Source organism: Podarcis gaigeae (genome assembly GCF_964106915.1).
Source record: "Podarcis gaigeae genome assembly, chromosome: 3".
NCBI lineage: Eukaryota > Metazoa > Chordata > Lepidosauria > Squamata > Lacertidae > Podarcis > Podarcis gaigeae.
The window spans coordinates 61,424,871-61,445,465 of NC_139680.1; the positions used below are offsets into that span (position 1 = coordinate 61,424,871).

General features: G+C 38.6%; 1 protein-coding gene across 13 annotated transcripts in view; it reads right to left on the reverse strand.

Annotated features, from left to right (window-relative positions):
- NHSL1 (NHS like 1) overlaps window positions 1-20,595 on the reverse strand; it is a 153,754-nt gene that overhangs the window by 26,215 nt on the left and 106,944 nt on the right. For all 13 annotated transcript variants that reach the window (XM_083731589.1, XM_083731594.1, XM_083731584.1 and 10 more), the window contains 2 exons: window positions 19,967-20,119; window positions 906-1,033 (listed from right to left, as the gene is read on the reverse strand). In XM_083731589.1, the coding sequence (XP_083587715.1) occupies window positions 906-1,033; window positions 19,967-20,119 (281 nt within the window). The remainder of the gene's footprint in view (window positions 1-905; window positions 1,034-19,966; window positions 20,120-20,595) is intronic.

Here is a 20,595-nt window from a genome sequence, read left to right on the forward strand (position 1 = left end):
TGTTCAAGGATTTCAGTATCTTTGCAATAACCCTTTAAGGTAGGTAAGTATTATTATATCTTGTACACACATGTATGAGAACAGGGCCAGTGGTTGAGCACATGCATATGCTATGAGTTCATAGCTGATCCTGAGAAAGGAAAGAAGATGGTGGATAAGGAGTTGATAGCTATGAAACACAGTGCACATAACAGATTCCTGTACAAGGGGCAAGTATTTCTCAAGTGGATACTATACAGAAATCACAATGAAGAAACAAATGCACAATTAGAACAGAGGGAAGGATTCAACTAATGAGTTCTGTCAGGGGAAGCTCACACAAGGACTTCCGCCTGCACACTCTGGTTTTCCTCCCTCTCAGGTCCCTGAAATTGGTGCAGGGACAGGAGAACCCCCAGAATAACGCATGGGGCAAGGAGAGAGAGTGGGGAACGGTCCATCTGGCAAGCTGCAATGCTTGCACCGACAAAACATCTGCATAGTGCTATGTTTATTTCCTTCCAGAGAACCTAATTGCACTAAGTCCACTTTGAACACATCAAGCTTGCTTGAAACAAAATGCCTGAAATAAAATGTAAGGTGAACTCTGAACACTTTAAAAAACAAAAAAACAAAGCTACTGCTCACAAAGGGATAATGGCTTTATTTTCTATTTGCTCATGAAAGCAGCAAATACTAATATAACCGGTTTGAAAATCTGTACTTCTGCCTGCCAGAGATGTTTGCATTGCAATTTTCTTCTTTGAGTTGAACCACACTATAGGTGGTGTTTTTAAAAACAGCATAGCTTTAAAGGCCCTTATTTTCTAAATATTTTGCAGAGTTCTATTGTGTTTTATGTTGATTTAATTTTTGATTATATGTGCATTATACTACATTATTTCCTAGGGTGCTTGGTACTTCACCTTTTGTTCAATTTCTTCATAGTCATCGTGGTGACTTCCGCAGATTGCACTGGAAGAAGATGAGAAAGTTGGGCCCTGAGAATAGTATTGAGAACTTCGATAGCCATCCCTTCGCAGCTTGTCACATTCTGTACACCATGGAGAGAGAAAAATAAAAAATAAACATTAGTGTTTTGGTTGCTAGATACCAAGGTAGGCAGCTTGCAGGCAACATGTGGTACCCAAACTCAATTCATGCAACCCCTAAAACCTCCTATGGCTGCACTACTCCTGGCCTTTTAAAGTATTTTCTCCTCCTTTCAAAGGAGCAATATTATATTCAAATTTTAAAACTTTCTTTCTGATTGTATGGTTTGGGGAAAGAAGTTCCATTCCCATCTTCCACTGTCTCGAAACAAACTCACTGGATGCAAGCTCATGCCAGAAGCTTAAGTCAGAAAGCAATTAGTTTTGCTTGCTTTCCAGAACAGTAGTTGTATTCATCTGTTCCCTGCATCTGTATGCTTATTTGAGATTAACCCATTCAAACCCAGTAAGCTTCCTTCTGAGTAAATCTGCATAGGAGTGGGAATTCTAATTTGAGTTAGCCGTGATGAAAACTAAAGCAGGGTATTCTATATCCTGCTTTCCATTTTCAATCCATCCATTTTCAGAATGGGTCATAGCTCAAGTTCCCAAATTCCTAGGTCCTAAAAATCAATTCATGGTATGTATCTCCAGGTAGAGCTGGGAATATCCCTAATGTGAAACCTTGGTGAACCATTGCCATTCAGAAAACACTGCCTCCAACTAGGTATGTGGCCCCTGGTGGAAAATGGGCCTCAACAAACCAACATATGCAGACTAAAGCACAGGGGTGAAATTGTGCCAGTGTCAAATTTATTCATTTGTATACAACTTCATCCACCCACCAATGTTTGGGACACATTCAGCTAAAAAAGTGACAATGTTCCCAAGAGAACTGGCACAAAGTAGTGTGAGACCAAAACACACAACCAGCTACCCAGGCCTTATATTCTATGCCAAAAAGAAAAAGAAAAAATGTGACCATAATTCTGCTTCAAGAAGAGAAAAGGACTTTTGGCCAAGTAAATCCCATCAATCAACTAACTGCTGGGATAGCTTACATTGGTGGAAAAGGAAACTGTGTACAGTGGTACCTCGCAAGACAAAATTAATTCGTTCTGCGAGTTTTTTCGTCTTGCGAATTTTTCGTCTTGCAAAGCACGGATTCCCATAGGAATGCATTGAAAAAGAAAAAGGAAACAAACTTGCAAGATGTTTTCGTCTTGCGAAGCAAGCCCATAGGGAAATTCGTCTTACGAAGCAACTCAAAAAACGAAAAACTCTTTCGTCTTGCGAGTTTTTCGTCTTACGATGCATTCGTCTTGCAAGGTACCACTGTATCTCAAGATTGTGGGTTTGAGCCTCATGTTGTGCAAAGGATTTCTACAGTGCAAGATGTTGGAATAGATGACTTCATGGGCCCTTCCAACTCTACAGATCTATGATTCTATGGTTATGTTTTGCTATTTTAATAAATCCTGTCTTTTTCCCAGTCCTAAGGATGAATGAATGTATTTTATCTCCCTGACAACATCTTCAAATCTAACTCTGGCTTCAGAGTTTCCACCGGGCACACACTTTCAAACCCACCTTTGCAGCTGAATCAACAACAAACGTGTTACATATAAAAATGCATGCTGACATTCTTTGAATATTAAATTCTGCTCCAAATTCCACATTTGTTTAGGCTGACTGGAACCCTACATTTATATTGCTGCCCGCCCCTTCCAGTTCAAAGACATTTCTGGGTTTTACCATAAAAACCAGCATATTTTAATGGACATATTTAATACATAAATTATGCATATAATACATATTAAAGGTCATAGTCTGCTGCTCTGCTTCAATCTTGATTCTTTGGCAGAAGTAGATACCCCAGAGTCTTGAGCCATTTTGGAACCCAGGAGACTAAGTCTTAAAGTGTGACCTCTCCATTGTTGCCCATGCATCTCTCTACTCCAAAATGTAATTATCTATAGTTTCTAGACTATAAAGTAGTCCTAGATTCAAAACCATCAAACGTTAATATATTGCATGTCATCAGTAGACACATTTATATCACTTTGTGAAAAATAGACTTAAGGAAACACAGTACGAACCCAAACTCTGTTTTTCTTTGAACAATTTAGAAGGTAAAATGATATTTACTTTACACAGGGTAACAGGGAATGTGCTATACTAAAGGGCACGTGTTTATTTACTTATTTCAAAACAGAAGTTGTCAAAATTGAAGGAGAGAAATGGACAAACTGTGGTCTAGATTGACAGATGGCTGTCCATTGAACCATTTGGGTGGAAGATTGCTAGAAACACGAGATATAGGGAGAGAAGAACACTAGCGATAGGGGTCTTATTCACCAGTCTGGTAGACCCCCATAAAATGCTTTGAATCTGAGTAGGGATGTTGCTCACTACACAATCACCATCTGCTAAGCAGCTTTGGCAAAGACTACTAAGCTAACCTCCTTCCATGGGGTGAAGAAAACTAACATTTCCCCCCAATGGAGAACAAAACACTTATCAAAATAACAATCCTCGGCCTTCTTCAGAATAAATAGGAATTGCTGAGAAACTGATTAAACTGAAATATTATTTCCATGAAACTTCCAAACAACATGCCCTGAATTTAAAATTAGATAAGAATCCTTATCATTACTGTAGCTGTTTCCCAATCCCTGTCTTCTTCCTTAATTGATATTCAATGAAATACAGCTAAAGAGCAACAGACGCTGGAACATAAGGGAAAAATGAAATCTTCAAGATGTGGATGAACATGCTAAGCTGCCTAGTCCAACTGTTACTTTTACCTTTCCAGAAAATCTGTCATGAGCACAGAGTGGAAAATATATTAAGCATCAATTTTCAAGAAATTAAATTTTATCTGTAAAATACAGATCATATCATGATGCTACCATGATTCATACATACACATATTCTGAATAGTTTAAGAAAGGTTTTTATATATTAAAAAAAAAAAAAACACTTCCATAACAGGTGCACTTCTTTTATAAGAAAAACCAAACCCTTGTGAATCAAATATTTTTTTTCTTGTTTTAATTCATAATATTTAATCTGAATTACACATCCAGCAGTATGAGCCAGTTCTTCCATTCACACTTGCAGAAAGGTATCAACTAATTGGAACAAGTCCAAAGAAGAATAAAGATGATCAGGGGCATGTAAAGGAATCCTATGAGGAAATAACTCAGAATATACTCTTGATCTTACTCTCCTCCCTTAATTGCTGTGTTGTTTTAACAAAATTGTTACTTTGTGCATTTTAGTAATGGATGCTGATATTTTAATGTTTAATTGATTTTTATACATCATAACCTGCTTAGAAACCTATTTTGGCATTAAGAAATTAATGGAATGCACATTTTGATATTTCCTCTACAAAAGCACACAACTACCATATAAGAAGATCAATATTATATTTCAAAATAAATTTTCTGTAAGAAGTGGCTGAATAGAAGTATATCCTGGAAACAGATATATCCTTTGGCTTTCCAGAAAGTTTTGCTCTTACAAGAACCTGAAATCTAGCAAACTCAGACCCAATATTTCTGTAATTAAATTTATTCAGCAACTCTATTACCTAGTTCCATAGCTTTCCCCAAAAGCAAGAAATCGCTGGTGAAGAAAAGCAAATTAAAATATGCTATACGTCTATTTCTACAAACAGAAAGCTCTTTTTTTGTTGAGATCAGGAATTGAATTCCATGTAACAGAGAGAATTTTTAATTGCAGTGCTCTGAATAGAGTATAATGCCAAACTTCATGATTAAATTCAGAAGTGCAAGATTATGGCAGATAACCAGGTTTTTGTTTTCTCATCTCCTGAAATCATGTTACATGGTTACTTATCTCTTAAAACGATACAGAAAACTTGAGACGTTCTTGCAAAAAAGTCAGCAGGTTTCTAGACTTCAAAGTAATCTTTTGTTAAATAAAGACAGAATATAGAAAGTGATACAGAATATCCTAGCAGAAAGAATCTTTTACAAGATTACGATTATTATAACAAAGGATGCCAGAGGCTGTATGGCCACCTAACAAAAGTAAAAAGGTAGCTATTAAAAGTCATACTTTCTTAAGGTATGATTTCTGCTTGTCTAAATTCAGGCTAACTGAGAAAATTCACTAGCCCATACAAAACACTTGATATATTACATTTATTATCTGTATACTAGTTAAGTATAAAGATAAAGGTAAAGGGACCCCTGACCATTAGGTCCAGTTGTGGCCAACTCTGGAGTTGCTGCGCTCATCTCGCTTTACTGGCTGAGGGAGCCAGGTCCTGTGGCCAGCATGACTAAGTCACTTCTGGTGAACCAGAGCAGCGCACGGAAACGCTGTTTACCTTCCCACCGGAGCGGTACCTATTTATCTACTTGCACTTTGCTGTGCTTTTGAATTGCTAGGCGGGCAAGAGCTGGGACCGAACAGCGGGAGCTCACCCTGTTTTGTGCCTTGTGAGTTGTAGCAATCATGTATGTGGGAAAATTAGAAAAGACACATGATCCGGCCCTGTGAATGTGACTGCACAGATCAGACCATGTTACATCACTGCTGGTTGTGGGTGTCTGCAAAGCAGGTATGTGGTGCTACACCTATGCAACATTGGGTTTGGCACACCTTAGCTGCACTGGTTCAAGGGCTCCTACACACACACACACACACACACACACACACACACACACTTAAAGTCCTGAAGTTTTTGTGTTATGCAGCAGATTACAGGATTCCTTTTCAATCAAGCCTCTCTATTGCAGGGCTTAGAAGTTGTTGCCTTTAAAAATCTGCATGTTGGCACCATTAAAAGCAAAACAAAGACAAAGCAGGGCAAAAACAAAACAGACAGGACCTTTCTGTAGCATAAAGATCATTGAGATATTATTTAGGTTTCCAAGAGTAACTCAAAGAATAACATTTTGACAAGCCTAACACAGTATTCAACTAAGTGCTACTCAGAGTAGACCTATCAAACTTAAAACATCACTATGGCTAGGGCCATTAATTTCAGTGGGGTTACTCTGAGTAAAATTTAGTTGAATACAGTGGTACCTCTAGTTGCGGACACAATCTGTTCTGGGGTGCCGTTTGCACCCTGAAAAGTCCACAACTAGAGCAGCGCTTCTGTGCAAGCGCAGAGTGTGATAGAGCGCTTCTGCACATGCATGCAGCGCACAGAGCACTTCTTGCCATGTTTGCAAGCCAAAAAGACGCAACATGAACCTAACTCAACACAAGGTATGACTGTACTATCTCTAGTGTGTTGCTCACCCTCCCCTACCCCGAAGGAGGAGGCTGCTTATTAAAGAACTGGGTAGTTTTTGGAAAGGCAGGCCAAGACAGGGTGGGGGGATGAAAGATAATCAAAATGGGAAGGATTTACAATTTTCCCTTGCAGCCCTAGGGATCACTGCCAGTTTTCTGTCAGTTCGATATCTGAAGCTACTTATTCCTTCCTATGTTGTTTGTCAAATTCTAAGAGGTGTTGGGAAAGGTCTTATATGTGACTTTCTGGTTTAACATACCAACACTCAATATATATGAAGTAGTAGTATGAATTACAAACCTTTATAAAGTGCTTCCTTATATGGTTCTCCTATTAAAAATCCAGGGCTACACTATGGCCTAATTCACATGTAACACTAAACCATGATTTAGCATTACATGCATGGGCAGGAATGAGAGAAGCTTTGTGGGGGTGGGGACAGGATGTGCGAAGGAGAGGCACTGCGCAGAGAGGGAGAACTGCGCAGCACCCCTTCAGTGATGTGCCTGTCCGGGCGTCTGCCTTAGCCTGCTGCCCTGAAGAGGCTTGGCGCGGCTATCCCAGAAGCCAGATCCCTCTTGCTGTTCTGGCTTCTGGGATTCAGAATAATTTTTTCTTGTTTTCCTCCTCCCAAAACTAGGTGCGCCCTATGGTCTGGTGCGTCTTATGGAGCAAAAAATATGGTATGTGTCTCTCACACACGTATATACAGACAATCACATTGAACACGAATCACTAGGTGCCCAACCCTACTCAGAAGTCTTAGCATCCAGTTACTTTCTAGTATTTACAGCTGAAAAGATACACCTTCAAGTTAGTGCCATGCTGATAAGTTTTAATAGTCAAGAAGGACATGCAATTGCCAAAGGCTGTGACCTGCCTTGCTTTTTTCCATGATTAGCAGAGATAGACCATTTGGATACTGTACAGGAGTCAGATAAATACTGTGTATGGCTTAACTTTGAGGGCGGAAACTTATATACAGTTTTTACTTAACAGAGAATTAACATCCTTGATTACAGTCCTCTTTGTGGTGCAGCAAAAAAACAACAACCCGCTAGCACATTTGCAAAGCTAAGCAGGGTCTGGTATGATTTCAATTACATGGGAAGGGGGTGCATGTTGCATTGCAGGGAGCTGGACTAGATGATCCTTGGGGTCCCCTCTACAATTCTATGATCCTATACAGTGCTTTAAAAATACATAGAATTATTCAATACCTCTGGAACCACCCCATGGGGATGTTCCTACAGTATCTGCTTTTAGTATTAATTGACAGAATTACTAATGGAATCAGACCAATGTTTCAGCTGATCCTGTATTTCATTTCTGACATTTGCACAGATTCAGTTCCTTCAAGAATTTTATATGTGTGTAAAGGCTGCAAGAATTTTATATGTGTAAAGGCTGCAGAAATGTCCATGGTCTGAATATTTCATTTCTACATTGTACTTGCAGTTTACTATTTTTTTTCTCTGAAAACCACAAATCACATTTCTTCCCCTTTATCTCAATAAAGAAACAATTTCACTAGAATTCCAGACTGGTGTAAGTCCAGAACTAAAAAGCCAGCTGGCACTTAGTAATTTCTGCTGGCACACTGATAAGCAAAGCAGATGGATCTGTATGGAACTGATTCCAAGCAGCCGGATGGGGAGGCAGCATCCAGACTAGAAAAAAAGAAAAAGGTAGAACAGCATATAGGAGCTGTCATTGTTCTGGCAGATGTCCGGAAGTAGGTAAAAAATGAAAACCTACTGGCAAGCATTTGTATGCCTGAAATGATCAGCTTCGCTAAATTCAGGTTGACTTCTTGGCCTAACTGTTCATGAGACTCAGGAGAAAGAAATTGGAAGCTGAGGTGGCTATCTTTCATACACCAGTCATTCTAGCACAGGATCTCAGTGGAATTTCAAAGCTTGTTTTGCTCACCAGGGACATTGCTAACAAGACCCGGGGGCCCAAGTCTACATGAAATAAGACTCTGGGGTTGCGGCGTTCATCTCGCTTTACTGGCCGAGGGAGCCGGCACACAGCTTCTGGGTCATGCGGCCAGCATGACTAAGTCACTTCTGGCAAACCAGAGTAGCACACGGAAACGCCGTTTACCTTCCTGCCAGAGCGGTACCTATTTATCTACTTGAACTTTGCTGTGCTTTTGAACTGCTAGGTGGGTAGGAGCGAGGACCGAACAACGGGAGCTCGCCCCATCACAGGGATTCAAACCGCCGACCTTCTGATCAGCAAGCCCTAGGCTCAGTGGTTTGGACCACAGCGCCACCCGTGTCTTTCAGGTAGAAAGAAGCAAATACTGGCTCTTGCTCAACCTTCAAATACCACCTGGGGACACAATGGAACAGCTCAGAAAACTCACTTCACACCTTATTTCATGTTCCAAGATGCCCACCAAAAGATGATGGTCTCACATATTGCCTGAAGGAGAGAAAAAGTGCACATATGCAGTTGTATGACTGATGTGACACCGTTTACCTTGACAACCTGCCTCTCTTGACTTTAAACCTAGCTAGAGCCAGCAGCTGAGGGTATGGTGGTGGTGAGGAAAGAACAAGTACCTTCATAACCTCTCATCTGTCAAAGTCTACACCTATCAGTACTCTGCTGAAATATATTTAAATTCTTCTATGTTTTATCATTTGAATTGATATGACCTGCCAGCAGCTTGTGTTCTGTTCCTAATGGGACTGTTGTTGCATAGAATCTGCCTAGCTACAAGCATCTTGACCGCATTGTATCCTACTGATCCATATGACGGGTTGGAAATTAATTATGACATTTGAAAGTGACATTTAGAATCTATCAACAATGCATACTATGGAAGAATAGACCAGCTGGCAACACAACTAGATTCTGCAGCTATCTGTATCATAACAGGACTTTAAAACACAATTCTCACTTAGATCCTGATGAAGGTTCTATTTTTGTATCACAGTCTAAATAAGGCAAGCATCAGCCATTGAGCCACACAAGAAGGCATCTGACTTGGAACAAGACCCATTTCTGCAGATAAAAACCCCTTATATCATCTGCAAAAAGGAGTTATCACAAGGACTGTTCCATGTCAAGCTTAGTTTTAAAAAGATGCTAGAGAGAAACACCACGGCAGCTTTTGGACTGTTGCTGAAAAACAGCCAGCATGGACTATAAAGCAGGTTCATGAACTTTATCAATAATACAGTTCAGTGTAGTTTTGGAAATGGAAACCCTTTTACTTTTTTTTACTGAGTCAGGAATTCCAACAGATGTACTGCCAGAGCAGATTAACTGAAATATGTTTGGTTTAACGGAATTTAGCTGATTTTGCCAATTTTGTCTGTCTCTCTCTCTCTCTCTCTCTCTCTCTCTCTCTCTCTCTCTCTGTGTGTGTGTGTGTGTGTGTGTGTGTGCCTAAGAGGTTTACATAAAAACAATAAAAATGCAACAACATTTAATAAAATTTACTGGGGAAAAACCCTTTTTAAAAAATGAAACAAAACAGAGGAGAATACAAACAAAACCATTAGAGTCAAGAGTTCAGGAAAGCTTGAGTAGGCAAGTAGGTTTTTAAGAGATGCTTATTCTTCTTCCATCATTACATTCCCAAAGGCAACAGGAAATTAGTTTGTCCACAGAACAGTTTACATGCAAATGGCATAACTCAACTATATATATCAGTTCTGCAAACTAACTGACTTTGATGTACATGTGAGAACCAAGCATGCAGCCAGGACTCTGCCACATGGCTAAGAAGAAATTCACCATTTTGGTTATCAGAGTTCCTGCTGTTTCCAAAATAGCTCTTTGTACCACTATCACAATCTTTCAGATGTAACATCTCTTCATCTCTGTTCAAACATAGAAGGGGCCTCCCGCACAGGCTTATCACAGAGTGCTGTCCATCTGAGACTAAAACTGTCAAGCATTATTCAATAGATTCCAATGAAAGCTACTGCTTACACACTGGCCACCTTTTTGGCCCAAATGTATTCAACTGAAGAGAAAGTGGCAGCCAATGGCAGATTCCTTTTTCAAATCACATCACACCGGAAGACGCTCCTCTAGAATTATCTGCAACAGAATTGTTAGGTTGGTCCTGCTCAGAACAATTTAAGAAGGATATTGATAAGTCCAAACATGATGATCAAGGGTCTAGAACCCAAACCTTATGAGGAAAGGTTGAGAGAGTTGGATATGTTTAGCCTGGAAAAGAGGAGACTGAGAGGAGATATGATGGCCTTCTTCAAATATCTAAAGGGCTGTCACATGGAAGATGGGGCAAGTTTGTCTTCTCCTGTTCTGGAGGGTAGGACTTGAACCAACAGATTCAAGTTACAAGAAAGGAAATTCTGACTAAATATCAGAAAGAGCTTTCTGACAGTAAGAGCTGGCAGCAAAACAGAATCCCTCGGAAGGTGGTGGACTCTCCTTCATTGGATATTTTTAAGTAGGGGTTGGGTGGTCTTCTGTCATGGATGCTTTAGTTGAGATTCTTGCATAGCAGGATGCAAGCATAGCAGCATATATGACCCTCGGGATCCCTTCCAACTCTACAGTTCTGTGATTCTATGAAATGACTTGGACAGAAAGCCATAAATAGTTTTGTGGGTATTTTCTTTTCAAAAATCTATTTCGGTTAACAGCAAAAGGGTCAGGCACAGGCCTTTCTTTTCTGTCTTTCAGCTTGCAAAATGTAGAGATAAGCAGGCATGACTGAAGCAATCGCGATTTATCATCCACAAGTGTACTAAGATTACATCCCCGTAGAAATCCAAATTAGCCCAAGACAAATGGAGATAATCACATTGAGCGCTCCCCAGTGACAGCCTGTTAACAAATATCATTTGTAATGCCTGTTTCAGCTTCATGCCACTGGAAAGCCTGTTGGGTTCCCTGAGTCATGCTGATAGCATCTTTTCAACTACTTTCCTTGAATTTTCTCCTTTAGAGAATGGTGAGAGAATAAGATAAAGGATGTGCTTAAATATGGTAATGTATTATACTTTCAACTTGGATTTCCAAGGTGTTCCTTCTCTTCTCTAATCTTTGGATTTTTTTTATTTTAAGCATTCAATCAGCTTGTCTACGACGCTGAACAAGGGATGAAAATCACACAGCAGCTGTGCTGTTGAAACAAAACAAATGTGTGCACATTTAAACCAACACATTCTAAATATTCTTTGTAGGAAAAGGAAGAGTAGACAGGAGCTAGAAATGCACTGCATACAAGACTAAACAAAACCGTGCCTTTTCTCCTGACAGAAGTAAGAGGTAGCAGCTGCTACAACTAGCAGCTTATCCCATTCTACCAGTAGGGTCCAACATCTTACTGAGGTTTTCCTCAAAGATCATTTCAGACCACAGATGCTCTTTTCATGTATAACTAGTTTGTGCAATACTGCTCTGCTTACTTGAGACTCCCAGCCATTCTCTCCAAGCATTTACTTTTGTAAGCAACTATTATCATGTGAGGTGAGAGAATACAGAGCACAGACACTTCCACTTAGGAAATTTTCCATACTATAATTATGCAGAAGCGGATGACTGTGAACAAGCAGGGGTTACAGCAAAGCAAACTGGAGACACTATGAACTGGGAGGTTATATCCTGTACACGACAGTTTACAGCTAGTCCTAGGTGAGTGGCACTCCATTTTAAAGACCAGTCCCGCTCTCTTGAACGCCACATGAGGGCCAGAACACATTTTCTCAGCTTTGTCTGGTACATTAACGGACGTCTTTTCTGAAGAAACCTCCATGTGGCTCTATGTGGGGCTGCCTTTGAAGATGACTTTGAAACTTCATCTGGTTCCAAATGCAACTGTCAGAGTCCTGACAAGGGCATGTCATTTGGACCATGTAACACCATTATTATACCAGTTCCACCGATTGCCAGTGCCCTCTTGAGCCCAATTCAAAATGTTAATTTTATAAACTAAACAGTTTTTGAAGGGCCACCTGTATCCATATTATCTGGTTCACAAGTTAATTTTAGCAACCAAGGCCAACTTAGGGCAGTGAGTTTGCCAGGAATGACACAGGAGACCTTTTCTATGGTGGTCCCATGGCTCTAGAACCCATTAACAAAAGGTTAAAAAGGTGAAAAATGAGCATAATATTTTAGCTGCAGTTCATTCATTTTCAGCTTTGGATTCTTGTTATAAAAAAAAGTGTGCCTAGACATTCCATTATTGCGCCCATAACTTCGGTTCAAGGTGCCATTTAGCTCCTAGTTTTCAAATCTCAGTTTCTAATACTGTGCAGGTCACAACTATTGAATCTAGTTAATTTTTTTTTCTTACGTACTTCACAGCCAGCAGAATGCTTTTGGACTAAATGCACAACTATAGTTCAATAGATTCCATTTCTCAGCATGGAACCAGCAACTATTATGTATAAATATATTCTTTAAGATTTTCATTGCATAGGACTCCTCGCAATTCTTCAGAAGAGCATTTGAAAGACAGACATTTTCCAAAGCCAAGTGCGTATGAACTGTGAATGGCTTCAAATAGTTAAAAGCCATAAAGAATACATGGGTATAGCTACCAGCGCTAGCAAACAGTCTTGATTTTATTTTCTCCCTTGGAAACAAGGCAGCCTAGCTTAACCATTCTGCCTCTTGCCTATCTTTTATTTCATTATTCTAAATTGATATAAATTTCACATCTCAGCATCAACATAAATCCAGGGCTAAAACTGTTACTTATATTAAATGGTTCCCTTTTGCTTAACAGGCCATTAATTGAACATATGATTAATACATAAAACAAGTAATCTTCTCAGCAGAAATTAAGCACCAGCGAGGGATGACCCATATTTCTCATCAACATATTGATCCAATGAATCATAGGAAAAACAAAGCCTGAGCAATAACATGTTATTCTCTGTATAAGATTAGGGAAGCATGTAGGAAGGTCTGCTGATTTATCTTTTAATTTGTTTATTTTACATGTTAACCAGATGTCTTCTGGGATTTAATTCAAACACTTAAAGCATTGCTTCCTAAGCTATGTCTGGAACCAGGACAGTATAGAAACACATCTCCAACCTTAGTCTACAAAACCAATGCGCCAATAAGCTGGGATAACTAATGAATCACCACAGATACTGGGGCCCTGCAGCAACAAAAGCAATGGTATATATGAATGCACTGATGATGGAGAATCAATATTTACTGAAAACAAAAGAGCCTGCAAATTTTACATATATAGGTCTGAAACCGACCTCTGGTGCATTTTTATTAAATGGGAAATTGCAGCAAGGTTAAAATTAAAACCTTATGCAAGCAGGAACAAGCATAAAAGCTAGCTATTATCTTGTACAGTGGTACCTCGGGTTAAGTACTTAATTTGTTCCAGAGGTCCGTACTTAACCTGAAACTGTTCTTAACCTGAAGCACCACTTTAGCTAATGGAGCCTCCTGCTGCTGCCGCGCCATCAGAGCACGATTTCTGTTCTCATCCTGAAGCAAAGTTCTTAACCTGAAGCACTTTTTCTGGGTTAGCTGAGTCTGTAACCTGAAGCGTATGTCACCTGAAGCGTATATAACCCGAGGTACCACTGTATTTTACATTGTTTCTATGGTTATTGATTAGCCATCTTGCCTCAGAAGGAAGCTGTCATTGGCAACCTCTCCCCCTCTATGTGGCCCAATTGAACATACCTCCATATCACCCAAAAACGTATGATTTAAAATAAAAAAAAAAACCCAAATCAGGTTAAATGCAATCATACTTTTAACATATTTTTTGTTCCTGAGTAAGTGGGATGCAAGCTGAATTAGTTCACTCTAGATTAAAGTCCAGGGACTGTGAAACCCAACACTCATGACTTGCTTTGGTGCAGCTAGATATAACTGGAGCAAAATTCTATGGAGAATGAACTGTGAGTTCATAATTCTTTTCATCATTAGTTTCTTTCCATATCCTTGCTGTTCTGTGGCCTCAGTGATATGTTCTCAATAGTACTTCCAACCAATTTACATCTCCTGAAGCTGTGGGACTCTTCAGGCTGTGTTGAAACTCTTATCCCCCAATTCTGACAGTGCATTTTTCTAAATCATGTCAGTACAAAGAGATTTATATTACAGATAATATAGATCTCTGCCAAAACAATCTGCCAGGGAGTGGCTCAACTTCAATTCTTGAAGCAGACTGAACATATCTCTTGCTATTAAACATGTCCTTTATAGCCTGTACCTCTACACCTCCCTACAGTGTTTTCTGAGAACAAATGAGAACAAAAATGTACAAATAGTAACAAGAGAGAATTAAATTAAATGTTTGTGTATGTTTTTGTTCACAGACTACAATCCACTGACTCTTATGCCACCTAGATACACACCTAGACAGGTATATATTTTTCCACACCAAGCTTCATTTCCCACAACTCTAATTCTGTTAACATGTTATTTTATCTTCTTAGCTACTGATTTGCAAACTTAGAAAAATAATAGCTAATTGTGAGTGGTAAAAAGTAAACTTTCTGTAGAGTAAATAGAGTTTGAACAAAATAAGAGGCTACAATCCATTGTATACTTACCCAGAGTCAGCCCCACTGAATATAGTGGGATTTGCTTCCAAGTAAACATGCATAGGATTGCATTGTAAAATTCCCTGGATTACAGTTGTAAATGACTGGCTTTTTCCTGCTGAATTCTTAATTTTGAATCACAGTAGCTTTCATAAGTAAGAGGCATAGATTGACAAGTCCAGAAGAAACTAATAAATTCCTAAGAAAATATAAAGAACTGAGACTAGAAAAAGAGGAAGATAAAATAGGAGAGGCAGCAGGAGGTGTAGAGGAAGAGACAGAGGAGGAAACAGAAGGGACACGAGGAGGAGAAGAAGAAGAACAGGAGGAAGAAGAAACAACTGAAATATAAAAAGGGAAGTAAATTAGGTTAAACTTAAGCACCATGGTGTTAAAGATTTGGAGCTGGAATATTAATGGGATAAACAAGAAGAAAAAACGGAATAAAATTGAACAAATCTTGAAAAAAGAAAGTGTAGACATTATTTGCTTACAGGAGACTCATATAGCAAGAAAACATAAAAGAATTTTGATAAATAAAAGACTGGGAAATGAGTTCATATCATCTGACAAAGTCAAAAGAGGAGTGGTCATCTATGTTAAAAAACAAATTGAGGCTCAGCAAATCTTCAAAGATGAAGAAGGAAGGATAATGATGGTACAAATTAAATGTCATGGACAAAACCTAATTATAGTGGGGTTATATGCCCCAAATGATAATAAGTCTGAGTTCTATAAAAGCTTGGAAGAAAAACTAGCTGATTATGTAGACCAAAAAATGATTATATTGGGGGATATGAACGGGGTGGTTTCATTAGAAATGGACAGACTTAGAGATGGAGGGGGTAAGGAAGGGAAGCTGCCCAGAACTTTTTCTCATTGGTCAAAAATTGTAACCTAATAGACGCCTGGAGACTTAGACATCCACTGGGAAAGCAATTCACGTACTACTCTGAGCCCAATCAGTCATTGTCCCGAATAGATCAGATCTGGGTCTCGAATGAATTAACACCAAGAATCATACGGGTAGAGATCCAGGCTAAAACAATATCTGATCATAATCCAATAAAGATGGAACTGAAAGGCCAGGAAGAAGGTACCTTTAGATGGAGACTGAAGGACTATCTCTTAGATGATCAAGAAATTGTAGAAAAAGCGCAGAAAAGGATGACAGAATTCTTTAAGGATAATATGAACAAAGGCACAAAAACTAAAGTGGTGTGGGATGCAGGCAAGGCAGTGATGAGGGGCTTTTTCATCCAGCAGAATGCCATTAAAAATAAAGGAAGGGGAAAAGGGGAAAAAGGGGAAAAAGACATTCTGAAACAGATAATGGACAATGAGGAAAAGTTAGTCAAAAAGCCTAATAATAGGAGAATAAAAGAAAACATTAAAGTCTTGCAAGCCCAGTATGCAACATTAATAAACAGAGAAGTGGAATGGAACATCAAAAAACTAAGACAAAGAACGTTCAAGTTTGCGAATAAGTCAGGGAAACTCCTGGCGTGGCAGACTAAAAAAAGAAAGGAACAAAGTACAATAAATAAAATTGCAGTGGATGGAGAAGAAATAACTAATCCTAAGGAAATAAGGAAAGCTTTTCTAGACTATTATAGAGGATTATATAAAAACAGAGAGAGAAACAACCAGAGGAAAATAGAAACATTTTTGAAGGATAAGCAGGTGCAGAAGATACCGATAGAGGAAAAAAGAGCAACTGAACATCCCAATAGAGATAGAAGAAATAAAATTAACAATAAAAGAATTAAAAAGAGGGAAAGCCCCGGGCCCGGATGGTTTCACGGCAAGCTACTATAAAGAAATGGAAACTATATTATCGACACCATTAAGAGAAGTAATGAATAACATCCTGAAAGAAAGAGAAATACATGGAAAGACGCATTTATTACTTTAATCCCAAAACAAGATTCAGACCTGCTGCAAGTCAAAAACTATAGGCCGATTTCATTATTGAATGTTGATTATAAGATCTTTGCAGGAATATTGGCAAGTAGAGTTAAAAATATTTGGTTAGAATATATTCATGGAGATCAAGCGGGCTTTCTGCCTGGCAAGCAAATGAAAGACAATATTAGAAATATAATAAACACTATAGAATATCTGTCGGCCAGGAGCGAAAAGCAAGCTATATTGATGTTCGTGGATGCAGAGAAAGCATTCGATAATATAATTTGGGATTTTTTACTAAAACAGTTAGAATACATGGAGGCCGGCCTGGAATTTTTCAATGGAATAAAGGCAATTTACACGGAGCAAAAGGCAAAACTGATTATAAATAACGTGGTGTCAGAAGAAATAATGATAGCGAAAGGAACGAGACAGGGTTGCCCACTTTCCCCGTTGTTGTTTATAATAGTATTGGAAATACTTTTGAATTCAATAAGACAAAACAAGAAGATAAAAGGGATTGCAATTGGTCAAAACGAATATAAAGTCAAGGCGTTCGCAGACGACTTAGTAATAACAACAGAAGATCCGATGAGCTCAACAAAAGAGATACTGGAAGAATTTGAACGATTCGGTAAGGTGGCTGGCTTCAAATTAAATAAAAGAAAGACTAAAATAATGGTGAAGAATATGGACTCGAAGGCAATCGAGGAAATGTAACAACAAACAGAAATAGAGGTGGCCAAAAAGGTGAAATACTTAGGAATATGGATAACCCCGAAAAATATAGATCTATTTAAGAACAACTATGAGCTGGTATGGAAAGAGATAAGGAAGGACCTCGAGAGGTGGGGGAAGTTGAGATTGTCATTCTGGGGTAGGATAGCCTTAATCAAGATGAATGTGCTCCCGAGAATGTTATTTTTGTTTCAGAATATACCGATAATTAAGGGCACCAAGATATTTAAAGAGTGGCAAAGAGAGATCTCAAAATATGTCTGGCAGGGCAAAAAACCAAGAATTAAGTTTAAACTCTTAACAGAAGCTAAAGGAAGGGGGGGATTTGCCCTGCCAGACTTGAAATTATATTACGAGGCATCGTGCCTTTGCTGGTTGAAAACGTGGATAAAATTGGAAAACAAGGAACTGCTAGATCTGGAGGGATTTGACAATAGAGTAGGATGGCATGCGTATTTATGGCATGAAAAGAGGAAAATCCATAAGGGTTTTGAAACCCACATCTTTAGAGGCCCTCTGATCTATCCCCATTAGAAGCTATGAGTGTGAAAAAGGTAAAATGAGAGGTGATTGGATAACCTATGAACAACCTATGAACAACTGTTAATTAAAGTAGGGGGGACATGGAAAATGAAACCGTATGACCAGGTTAAAGAAAAAGTATTTGATTGGCTACACTACTTCCAAATAAATGAAATGTTTAAGCAAGATATTAAAGAGAGAGGATATGCGGATAAAGATTCTAAATTCCAGACCAAAATAATAAACAATGACTATAAAATTCTATCTAAAATGTACAATCAACTATTAGAGTGGAATTTGATAGACGAGGAAGTGAAGTCGGTGATGATTCACTGGGCTAGGGACATCGGTCACAACATATATTATGAAGAGTGGGAGAAACTTTGGAAAAAAAACCTTAAATTTACAGCCTGCATAACGTTAAAGGAGAACCTCATGAAGATGTTTTACCGATGGTATATAACTCCTGCAAAATTAGCAAAAATGTATAAAACTTGTAACAAATGCTGGAAATGCAGGGAAAAAGAGGGATCCTTCTTCCACATGTGGTGGGAATGCAGAAAGGTTAAGGGTTTTTGGGAAAGCGTATATAATGAAATGAAGAGTATATTAAGATACACCTTTGGAAAAAAACCGGAGACTTTCCTGTTAGGACTAGCAGGAAGGGATATAAAGAATAATGACGGTAAATTTTTTCAATATGCAACAACGGCCGCAAGAGTCCTAATAGCTCAAAATTGGAAACAACAGAACATACCGACGGTTGAGGAATGGAGAACAAAATTGTTAGACTACGCGGAGATGGACAGATTGACGGGGAAAATTAGATATATAAAAGACCAAAGGTTCATTGATGACTGGGGGAAATTTGTGGAATATCTGGATAACATAAGTGAAGGTCAGATAACGCTAGTTGGGTTTAAAAAGGCTCTGTGAAAAAGTAGGAATATTGTCTAAAGAGAAAAGGAAGAAAAGAGAAAATAATGTCAATATAAACTAGGATTTGCGTAAACTTTTCAAATAAGGGCACGGATGATTTGTGGGGAAGCTGAAGGAAGTCTTAAAGAAAGAAATTTGTGATAACAAGATGTAAATCTTTTTATTTTTGTTTGTTATGGTTTAAAATCAATAAAAATTATGTTTGCAACAAAAAAAGCTTTCATAAGAGCTCAACAATCTTTTGTTTCCTTTTCCTCACACAATATTTTCGCATATCAAGTTGCGAAGTATGTACTCTGTACCTTTAAAATATAGGAACTGGTTCTTTTATATATGTATCAAATGCATTATTACAATTAAAAACAAATATAGGACCTGGTTCCTAAGCTAATGCAATTGTTACTAATGGAAAGTTAAATATAGTTACAAACATATATATTGTTACACTGATGCTTTATTATGGTGTGGCTATCTTCTTTGCCAATTTTTATGAGTTATTGGATTAACCTAGCTTGAGTTATTTTTACTAATATATTTCAGACACTTTTGAGAAGAAAGGACAAAAGCAGTATGCACTCTGACAAATATATATTTACTGACCTAATATATTTGTTCAGCACTTTACATCTGAACTCTAAAATGAGAATATTCCAATGTCAAATGTTTAAACTGCTTTGTTTGATTCCACATGTTCCATATATCAGAGAGTGTCCTGAAACTTGTAATCCGCAGGATGGGTTCAATCTCATTTCTAGTATGGCTCTTCAGACTCTCTTTTCCAGCCTCCTCTTCAGCTACAGTTGGAACTTGTGATCAGATTATTGTGTCTGGCTGAAACCAACTAGAGCTGCACGTTGCATAAATAAGTTTTATGGAGACCACTTTACAGCAGGAAGAGTATAATCATCTGAAACAGTGGTGTGATATTTTCTTCCCTCTTTGACTTGTTTAGTTCCTTGATAAAAGTACAAGAGGTCACAGGGATGCGAAAGCAGGCAGACGCAAGCAAGCACATAGTTTTACTGCTAAAGGAAAAAAATCTGTAATGATATGGTGTGTTATTATTGTCAGCTTCCTACCTCTTAGTACCGACTTCAGGTTCAGCTTGGCTTGGCGGTGCAGATCCTCTACACAGGGTGGCCTTGAGGTGGGTAGAAACACATTCTCTTGTTGATGCCAGGGTGCAGTGTAATGGACTGTCCATCTGCTCTCTTCATCTAGATTGGAGACAGCTGTAAATAAGAGAGAGTCAAATTAGAAAGGAATGCTGCTATTAACCTGAAGTTATGCTCTACAACAGGAGTGGGGGAGAATATTGCTCTGTCGGATCAGATATCAGCCCCCTCCCAATGGCCTATGTTTAGCAGATGGGTAGGATAACACACCTGTCAATCATCTGATGTCATAATGATGAGAGGTGATTGACAGGTGGGCTCTCCTACCCCGCTTGTCAAAGGTTGTCTGTTTGGGGGGGGGGAGAATAAGTGACTTCAAAGCACCTTACAAGTATTGCAAATAATCCTGCTCATCAACAGGCTTTGATTCCTCGTTCAGCTATGGGCAGAAACTTTAGTGCTTTATTTTTCTGCAGAAAATTTTACATTACGTAAGTTCATTAGTAACAACGAATGGGTGTCAACTGCAGATTCATTATTAGGCAGTTTATAAGTTTTTAGCTTTGTTTCTCACATACAAGAAAAATAAACAT